The sequence below is a fragment of the Ovis aries genome, chromosome 17, assembly GCF_016772045.2.
Source record: "Ovis aries strain OAR_USU_Benz2616 breed Rambouillet chromosome 17, ARS-UI_Ramb_v3.0, whole genome shotgun sequence".
Lineage (NCBI taxonomy): Eukaryota > Metazoa > Chordata > Mammalia > Artiodactyla > Bovidae > Ovis > Ovis aries.
This window is the reverse complement of record NC_056070.1, coordinates 65,480,929-65,490,170: the sequence shown is the minus strand read 5'-3', so window position 1 is coordinate 65,490,170 and position 9,242 is coordinate 65,480,929. Positions and strand designations below refer to the sequence as shown.

General features: G+C 58.0%; 1 protein-coding gene across 2 annotated transcripts; it reads right to left on the bottom strand.

Annotated features, from left to right (window-relative positions):
• Positions 1–2,003: 2,003 nt before the first annotated feature.
• On the bottom strand, positions 2,004–8,489 carry CRYBB3 (crystallin beta B3). Of its 2 annotated transcripts, NM_001078659.1 has the most exons (6): positions 8,463–8,489; positions 7,194–7,282; positions 5,634–5,752; positions 4,334–4,466; positions 3,447–3,589; positions 2,085–2,314 (listed from the first exon to the last, which is right to left on the bottom strand). In NM_001078659.1, exons 2-6 carry the CDS (start codon positions 7,266–7,268, stop codon positions 2,149–2,151), a joined length of 636 nt encoding a protein of 211 aa, NP_001072127.1. In that variant the 5' UTR covers positions 7,269–7,282; positions 8,463–8,489; the 3' UTR covers positions 2,085–2,148. The 2 variants fall into 2 exon arrangements, with proteins under 2 accessions (XP_060256580.1, NP_001072127.1); XM_060400597.1 differs by lacking the exon at positions 8,463–8,489 and having other exon boundaries at positions 2,004–2,314; positions 7,194–7,286.
• Positions 8,490–9,242: the final 753 nt, after the last annotated feature.

Here is a 9,242-nt window from a genome sequence, read left to right as displayed (position 1 = left end):
ATTGAACCAAAGTAAAAAGTCCATTTGAGGGAGCTTCCCTGGTCGCTCGGTGGTAAAGAATCAGCCTGCCAACGCAGAAGACCTGGGTTCAACCCCTGGTCCAGGAAGATCCCCCATGCTGCCGCAACTAAGCCTGCGTGCCACACGACTGTGTGCCCGTGTGCCCCACGATGTGTGCCCCACAACGTGTGCCCCACGACGTGTGCCCGCGTGCCACATGACTGAGCCCGCACGCCGCTGCCACTGACGCCCGAGCGCCCTGGAGCCTGTGCTCTGCAAGCGAGGAGCCAGCACCATGAGGAGCCCAGCGCTGCAGCACGAGGGTGACCCCACTGTTGACAGCTAGAGAAAAGCCCACGCGGCAACGAAGGCCCAGCGCAGCCAAAAATAAACAAATAAGATTTATTGTATTTATATCTTTTGAAAAAAATAATTTGAGGTGACTTCTCTGCTGTGCGTTTCTTTTCAACAGGCAGGCTGAAGGAGCTGAATAAATTGCCCTGCCTTTCATGTCTTCCTGGGGCCCCACGGGCCTCCCCCACAGCAGCTGCCTCGGCCATGGGGAGGCTGGGGGTGGTGGGGAGGGGCTCTGGGTGCCACAGGAGAGCAAAGTCAGGGGGACTTCTGGAAGTGGGAGGGGTGGGGACTGGTCCCCAGGAAGCCAGCTGGCACCTGTCCAACCAGACAGTCCCTCCTCTTCCCACGGGGGGAGGGAGGTCAGAGGAGACTCATTTGTGTACCGGGCTCTGCTTGGCAACCCCCTTGGGCCGGATGAAGCCACTGAGGCTCAGAGCAGTGATGATCAGGAGTCGGGGGTGGGGTGGGGGCTCAGCCGTCAATCTGAGGCTGCAGAAGGGCAGGGGCGGCCACTGAGCATGGAAGAGAGACGGCCGGGGCACCACGTCATCTCAGCTCACCCCGATCTCTGTAGGAGCCTCCCGACCCGTCCCCCTGCCTCCCCTCAGCCCCACTGTCTGTGTTCTAGGCCCCAGCCAGAGCGGTCCTGTTAAACCTAAAGGCAGACCGTTCAAACTCGGCTCGTTCAAACTCCCCGTGGCTCCCACCTCCTAGAGAAGAGTCAGAGTTAGCCAGGGTCGGTAGAGCCCTACACGCCAACCTTAACTCCCTCTCTGACCCCTCCCAGTCTCTCAGGTGACACATTCCAGACCAACTGGCCTCCCACTGCTGTGTTGGAGCAACATTGCTGTGTCTCCCACCCTCAGCTGCAAAGCCTGTTCTCCTTCCACCCGGAATGTTCCCCCAGCTCACTTAGGTCTGAGCTCAAATGTTGCCTCCTCAGAGTGGAATTCCCTGACCACCACCCCATCACCCTGCATCCTTGAATCCCGCTTCCTTCTCCTTAACCTTGGCCACCTCCTGACGTTATGGTCAAACTTGCTCACTTATGTTTGGGCTCTCTCATAGAAGGTGAGCTCCGTGAGGGCAGGACTTTTGTTCAGTTCTCTGCTGTGACCTCAGGCCTTGAACAGGGCCTGGCATTTGTCGAATACGTTAAAGAAAACAGAGACAGACAGAGAGACGGAGGGGGGATGATGGAGAGGTGGATGGGCAAGGAGAAGGATGGATGGGTGAGAGGGTGGCCGCAAGGGTGGCTGCATGGATTGATGGATGGAGGGAGGGGTGGATGGATCAATGGATGAATGAATAGCGGATGGAAGGATGGAGGGAAGGACAAACCGCAGGAATGGAAAGAAAGATGAGCGGGTAGAAGGAAGGATGGATAAACCAATGGACAGAAGAAAACAGAGAAATACGGAAGGAAGACTGGAAGGATGGACGGATGGACAGACTGCCAGATGGAGACACAGGCGGACAGACTCGATATCAGGGCTCAGCTGATGAGAACCGGGGGCTTGGAGTGGGAGCACAGCTCCCAGCCGTCCGGCGGGGCGCTCAGAACCTTCCCCCGCAGCCTCCCTCGCCCTGCCCCTCGGCGGCTCCACCCTGGCCCGCCCCCTCATGCAGTGACACGGAGGAGCATGGCAGGTGGGGGGCCGGCCCCAGGCTTTATTGAGCAGATTCGGGGGAAGGGTGGCCCCGCAGGCCCTCACCCCGGCCCTGGAGCCTCCTCTTCTTGCCTTTGCTGCCCCCCGGTGCGGGCCTGGGCCACTGGGGCCCGGGCGCCCTTCAGCTGCTGAGGAACACGCCTCGCTTGTGCCACTTCTGGTCGCGGATGCGGCGCACGGACTGCAGCTGCGGCTGGTTCGCGTCCCACTCGTTCCAGTGGCGGTACTCGCCCCGCTCGAACACGTACTGGCGCCCGCGGTAGCCCGGGAACTCGTAGCCAACCCACCTGCAGGGAGGCGAGGTCAGCGTGAGAAGCCTGCGGGCTCTCGCCTCCCAGCCAGACCCAGTCTTTGAAAACCAGCCCCTGAGCCTGCTCTCCGCCTGGGCGAATCCTTCCTTGGCTTCCCAGTGCCCTGGGGATAAATGCAAACTCCTAGCCCTACTCACAAACGAGACTCTAGCCTTGCCTCTCATTCCTCCTTCATAGCCCACACTCCAGCCCGTCTCAGCCTCTCCCTGAACCCACATGTCTCTGAGCCTTTACACCTGCTGTTCCTTCTGCCTGGAATGCTGTTCCTTGCCTCATCCTCATTTCATTCCCTCTTTCACAGCAACATTTACATATCAATTTGGACATCTCCTCCTCCAGAGAGCCCTTCCTGATTGCCCCAGGCTAAACCAAGTACCTCATCAGGACTCCCAGAGCCCCTGTATGTCCCCCATCACAGTTCTGATCGCTACGAATTGTGAATAGCTGTTTCCTGGTCTGTTTCCCTATTAAACTGTGAATTTACCAAGGGATGAATTATGGGAGTTGTGTAGTTCTTACTGCCCCCATACCCTACACACAGCAGACGCTCAGTGAAAAGTTGTTGAATACAGTATTATCAGGAAGAGGTGGCACCTCTCAAGGCCCAACCCCAGGTTACAAGCCCGCAAGTGAGATGTAGTTGCCTAGACAAAGGGAGAGTGACCCTAAGATTGCATTAACAGAGATATTAAACCTAGAAGGAGGGAGGAGAAGAGCCTGTTCTCCTATGTACCACTTAAGCCACCCCTACATACATGCTGGGTCTCCTGGTGACAAGGACAAAGACTGTGAAAAAGGGGAAAACAAATCTGAACTCCAAGGTCTAGGGGAGTTCAGATTTCACTTGGTTAAAAAAAAAAAAACCTGTCTCTAAGTCGAGGCTTCCTGGAAATCCAATGGTACAGGAATCCAAGCAGGTGGACATTCAAATCATGGGGGCTTTGAGCAAGGCTGGTATAGGGGCTCTGACTCGAATGAAGGGCCTTCAGACCCGGGGGGAGCCAGAAATGCCAGCTATGTATTAAACCGTGAACAGAGATTCCATTTGGAGCCCGAGGCGTGGGAACTGGAGGACAGGGCAGGGCAAGGGTGGGGCAGGGTCCCTTACGTCCCGTTGATGGCCCGGACGCTCGCCACTCGGTCCTGGAAGCCATGAGCCCAGAGGCTGGGCACATCATCGTCCACTATCTCCATCTTGCGGCCGCCGAAAGCCGGGTTCTCAAAGAGATGCAGTTTGTGATCCGGGCCATCCTGGGGGCAAGACCACGGGATGAACCGGCTGCTCCCATGCCCAGGACAGAGGGCCCAGGAGGCTCCAGCAAAGGCTCAAGGCACCGCAGAGTAACGCCCACCCCCAGAGCTGGTCTCCTTAGGACTTCCAGAGCCAGAGAGCCGTGAAACCGAGAGAGGAGGCTTTCAGGTCTGGATCCGAGGCACAGAGAAGGAGGCAGGAAACCAGACTCACTCATGTAGAAATATCCCCGCTTTATGAAAGCAGATTCTGAGTCGGTCTACCTGGCCTTTCTCCTCCCATCCCCCCTCCAAGGAGCATCAGTCATTGTGAGCAGGAGGAAAGGCGGGACTAGGCGCTGGCCTGAGTCAGCAGGTGGGAGGGAAGAGCCACCAGGCACCGGGTCTCTTTCAGGTGTTGGAGAAACACAGCGGAAGGACTTGAGCTGATTTGCAGTTACTTTCTGAAGCTATTTACCGGGCTCTATGGGTTCGACTGGACCACGTGGCTCCTGATTTTAATAAGGCTACAGAGGGATATGCCAGTGACCTGCTGGCTAAGGCAAGATATGAATCCTGGCCTCCTGACCCGCAGCTCAGTGCCCATTCAGTAGCCCACTTCTTGTCCCCCCAAAACCAACTCAGATCAGAAATAACGAGGGCTCTCCCCGGGCCAGATCCATGCCAGCCGAGCCCTTGGCTGAGCTCGTGAAAGGAGCCTGCCAGGAGCGCCCGGCGTGTCCGGCTTCCAGGGGCTGTACTCACAATGTGCAGGGGCCGGAGGGACAGGAGGCTGTCGCTGTGGTGACTGTTGGACCAGGCATCCCAGCGAGGGTAGTCCCCCTTCTCCAGGACGTACTGCTCCCCGCGGAAGGCCCTGCGCTCAAATGCCAGCCACCTGCAGGAGGAAGGAGGGCTGGGTCACTCATCTCTGCTGCCCTGGGGGTGGGGAGGACCCATGTCTAGGTAGGGGGGTGGTGCCCAAGAGCTGACCTTTGACCCTGCCCCTTTCCTCCGACCCTAGTCCTGGTATTGAGGGAGTTACTAGAATGTACTAGGAGCTGAGACTTGGAGCCAGAAAACCAGCCTGGGAAAGAGCATTGAAATCGGTTTTAGGTGCAGCCTCCGTATAGACTGCTCAGAAACGTTTCCAGCAGCAGGCCTGGCACACAGTAAGGATTCCATCGCCAGCTCCTCCTCTTTCTCCTTCCTTATTCCTCCCCCTCCTCCTCCTCTAATTCCTCTATTAGATTGTTATTCTTATTATTACAGTTATATCTCTCTGTCCATTTTCACAAAAACTCTGAAGTCCATATGCTTATTATTCCCATTTAACAGATGAGAAAACAGAGGCCCAGAGGGTGAAGCACCTCACCCAAGTGGTTAGTACCACAGCCTGGGCTTTTCATCTGAATAATTCGGGGTCCAGCGGGGGACTCCTGCCTACTGGGTGGATGTGGACAGAACAGTCAACCACTTTGGCCTCAGTTTCCCTATCTGTCAAGTGGGCAGCCGTGAGGATTTAGGGGTATTGTTGCTGCTGGTTAGTCACGCAGTTGTGCCTGACTCTTTGCGACCCTACAGACTGCAGCCTGCCAGGCTCCTCTGTCCATGGGACTTCCCAGGAAGAATACTAGTTGCCATTTCCTTCTCCAGGGGATCTTCCCAACCCAGGGATCGAACCTGAGTCTCCTGCATTGGCAGGCAGAGTCCTTACCACTGAGCCATCCCAGGATATCAAGCACATTAGAATTTAGATGTTATCATCGCTATTAAAGTCATCAGTATTAGACCCCACTAGCTGGGCACTGAGCCAGGCGCGTGTCTTCCTCTGTCCTCTCTGCACAATGCTCTGCTACTGACCCCAGAGATGGGGAGCTGGAAGGAGTCCAAGAGAATCAGTGTTCAATGCTCCCATTTACAGGTGGGAAGACTGAGGCCAGATATGGGGAGGGAGTTGCCTAAGGCCCCACAGCAGATTGACAGTTTGCTCCTGGCCCTCCCGACTCCCAGGGGGCCCAGGGGGCCCAGGGTTGGGAGGAGGGCTGTGGGTCCGGGTACTCACGGGCCCGACTCCACCTGGATGGAGCCCACCTTCTCCAGCAGGCTTTCCGTCAGATTGGGGCACTCGGCTGTGAGCTCGCACCTCTTGCCCTGGAAGTTCTCCATTTCGTACACGATCACCTAGAAGCGCAGCCTCCTCAGCATCGCATCGGGGCCGGGCTCCCAATCCCAGCCCGTGTCCTGCCTCGGAGGGCCTTGGAGGCAGGTACCACCCCCTGCTCCAACAGCTCTGCCTGGAACCGGCCTGAAGCCAGCAGCGCCGCGGGCTTGCCCTGCCCCCTGGTGGCCACAGAGGGCAACGCCTCCAGTTCAGTTCAGTTCAGTCGCTCAGTCGTGTCCGACTCTTTGCGACCCCTGAACGGTTTTATGAAGACCTACAAGACCTTTTAGAACACTCAAAAAAAGATGTCCTTTTCATTATAGGAGACTGGAATGCAAAAGTAGGAAGTCAAGAAACGCCTCCAGGAACCCCATTAATCCAGGGGACTGCAAGCTGGGTGTCTGGCCAGAAACGGCAAAGCGAAATGTCCAAAATGACTGGAGGGAGGGCTCTAGAGAAACGACGCTGCTGTGGTCAGGAGGGGCTGTGGGCCCCCTTCTACGCTTTTCGAGAGAAGCCGAAATCTGTTACTGCCTTAATGTGAGATGTCTCCATTTTGAAAGTCCTGGGCAGCACAAATACAACTCCAGCTTGCACTAGCTAAACTTCACCTGTGCCCGCGAGGAAGGGGCTGCCAAGGCAGAGCTGGGTTTTGCCTCCTTCACCCGCTTAGAAGCACTAACTGTCTCTGTAGCGGGTCTCTTGGGAACATCAGCTCCAGTCCTTTTACACAAGGGCCAAGGGGGGCTCAGAAAGGGTTCGGGGCTGCACAGCAGGTTAAGTGGAGGTACTGGATTCAGTAAGCCTGCCAGCGCTTCTCTCATAAGCAGTGATGAAGGCTGGCAGTGATGCCCCCTTCTCCAGTGGGGGGAGAGCTGGGGGTCCACAGGGTGAGGCTGATTCACCCACGAATCAGGCGCAGAGCCAGGCAAGCCTCTGTGCTGCTCTTCTCCTCCCGGTGCCCCCCAGTCTGGTCAAAGACCCCACTTATTTCCTTCGTCAATCCATCCTGGGACCCCACCTTAAATTAAAGCCACCGGGATAGCTTAGAAAGGGCGGAAAGAGCCCACAAATGCCAGCTCTTGGATTTCTCTGTTTGCTGGCCGTGATAATGGCACCGACGTTTGACCCTCCCTGAGAAGCATGAATGCCGTCCCCAGGTTAAAGGTGGGGCTGCTGAGGTCCAGGGAGGCCCAGGGACTGGACCGAACTCAGGCAGGAGGGTCAGCGCCGTGTCTCCTGAAAGCCCCGTCGACACTGGCAGTGTGAGTGTGACCAGGTCCCCCGTGCAGACGAGGACACAGAAGAGGCAAGAGTGGGGAGATGCCCTCTTGCTCCCGGCTGGCAGGAAGGGCTGCTGCTGCTTTCTGGAGAGAGGCTGCCCGGCCGGGAGGCGGGCCCCGAGGACCATGAGCAGCCCTGGGCCCAGGGCCCCCTGGGACCCCTCCCTGACCCCCGTACCTTGTAGCTGCCCCCGAGACCGCCGTGGCTCTTGCCGGCCGCAGCCTGCTCCGGTGCGCTGTGCTGCTCTGCCATCTCCGCGGGAACCCCTGTGGCTTCGATCAAAGCAAACGGTCACCAGGTGCGCCTCGGCGGGGAAACCCAGGTGCCTGGAGTCGACGATAAGCTCCAGAACTCGGCCGCCTCTGAGACGTGGGATGTGGTCGGTGCTCACAACCAACCTGCTGTCATTTAGCAAACATCCCACCGAGCATCTGCTGTGGCCCACAGGGCCTGGGACAGTCAGGGGGAGGCGGATACCCATTTTACAGGCGGAAATCCCTAGGCCCAGAGAGGCGGGGCTGGGATGGGGCTCCAAAGCCCGTGCCCTTCCCCCTCCCCCGGAGCTTTGGGGGGATACTACGCCTCCAGACTCTGCTCAGGGGTTGGGGGGCGGGCCTCGGGGAGCCTCCTCTGCTAGGATTGCTCCCACCTCCGCCCCCAGGCAGTAGGCTTCCATTCACCGATTCCTTACTTTGCCAAAAATTCCAAGAGAACCCAGTCGTTCCCTTGCCCTGGGCTGGGTGATTGAAACAGGAGACCACGGACTAGTGGGAAACAGATGGACAGACGTCTAGAGAAAGCAAGATGCTGGAGGGCAGGCCCTGGGACACCCGCTCAGCTTCTGTTTTCATCCCACACGCGTTTACAGAGCACTCACCGTATAGCAGCCACTTAGAGACCCAGATGCAGACAGACAGACAGATGGCACCCCTCCATCCCTAGGGATGGTGCCACACACCGCTGGACCTGAGTTCTTACATGGAAGGATCTGCCTGATGCCAAACACCCAGACGCACAGGACTGTTCTCCTGTTTATAAACACACCCACAAGTGCACACACACGCACACACAGGCTCCCATGGTTTTCTTGGGAGCGGGCGGGCTGCGTGGCCCTGATACTCAGGACACAGGCCCAGCGATGCTGTCTGCCTGCCTGTGTCCAGCCTCGTCAAAAAGCGGGGCCTGGAAATGGGGCCAGGTCAGGGAGGACCCTCAGCAGAGGGGCCGGCCCCCTACTTTACCCACTCCCCTTCCTCAGCGGTTCTCAGTCTCTGCAGGGCCCCTGCCCTGAGCTCACACCCCAGGGCTCGCCCTGTGGGACACCGGCTGGCTCCGGCCCTCACGTGGACCCCCGGCTGGTGCGGGGGGCTGACCGTGCACGTCCCCTCCCCTGGAGGCCGCCCAGGGCTGGGCCGGCCTCCCCGTCCCCGCACCCTCGGAGTGCACCTGTTGCCGTCGCCGTGAGGAGAGAGGGGGCCGGCGCCGTCTGCAGACTCAGTCCACTGCCACCAGGACTGCCCTATTTATGGGTGCTTTCTGACAGCCCAGCACATCCCAGCTTGCTGAGGCAGCGCCCTGTCCGCCCGATTCCGTGCGCGCCACTTCACCTCAATAGCAGGCCTGGGGAGGCCCCCGGGCCTGTGTCCTCAGCCGCGGTCTCTGATGACTTCCTGGGGGCAGGTGGGCCGCGCCAGCCTCCCGGGGAGCCCCGCAGCACCAAGCTCTCAGTGCCCCCAACTTCCTTGCTCTGGCTTCTCAGTGCCAGCATCTTCTTTTTGGGGTGGGTGACACCCTCAGAATGGCTCCAGTTCTTAAAGCGCCAGGCCCTAGAATTTCTCAATTTTCCCCTGTGCTATGGGGCCTAAAATTTAAGTCCGATCACCCTGAACATCCCCTCCAAGGTGGGTGTAAATCCATCCACACATTTCCATGAGACACGGTAACAGACCCAATAAAGATGCCTTTTCTACGGATGACAGTAATCATTTACGGGAGACCTACTCTGTCCACGGCGCTGGGCCAGCTTCGTGAGCAGTGTGTTCAGTCCTCATGCAGCTCTCTGGAGGGGAGGAATTGTGACTGCCACTTTATAGAGGGGGAGACAGTTCAGAGAGGTGAAGTCACTTAGCCAGGGTCACACAGCAGACAGGAGGCGGAGGGGCTGGTCTGCTCCAGGGTCCAGCTCTCAGCCTCAATAGGAATAAAGACGATCATGACAGTCACTTT

Bases quoted from the DNA above. Each gene is read 5' to 3' on its own strand.
- CRYBB3 (NM_001078659.1), bottom strand. From the start codon at position 7,268: ATGGCAGAGCAGCACAGCGCACCGGAGCAGGCTGCGGCCGGCAAGAGC. The intron at 4,467-5,633 runs GTGAGTACCCGG...TTCCTCCTGCAG, and splicing joins ATCCAGGTGGAGTCGGGCCC to GTGGCTGGCATTTGAGCGCA. The intron at 3,590-4,333 runs GTGAGTACAGCC...TCTTGCCCCCAG, and splicing joins CCCTCCGGCCCCTGCACATT to GATGGCCCGGATCACAAACT.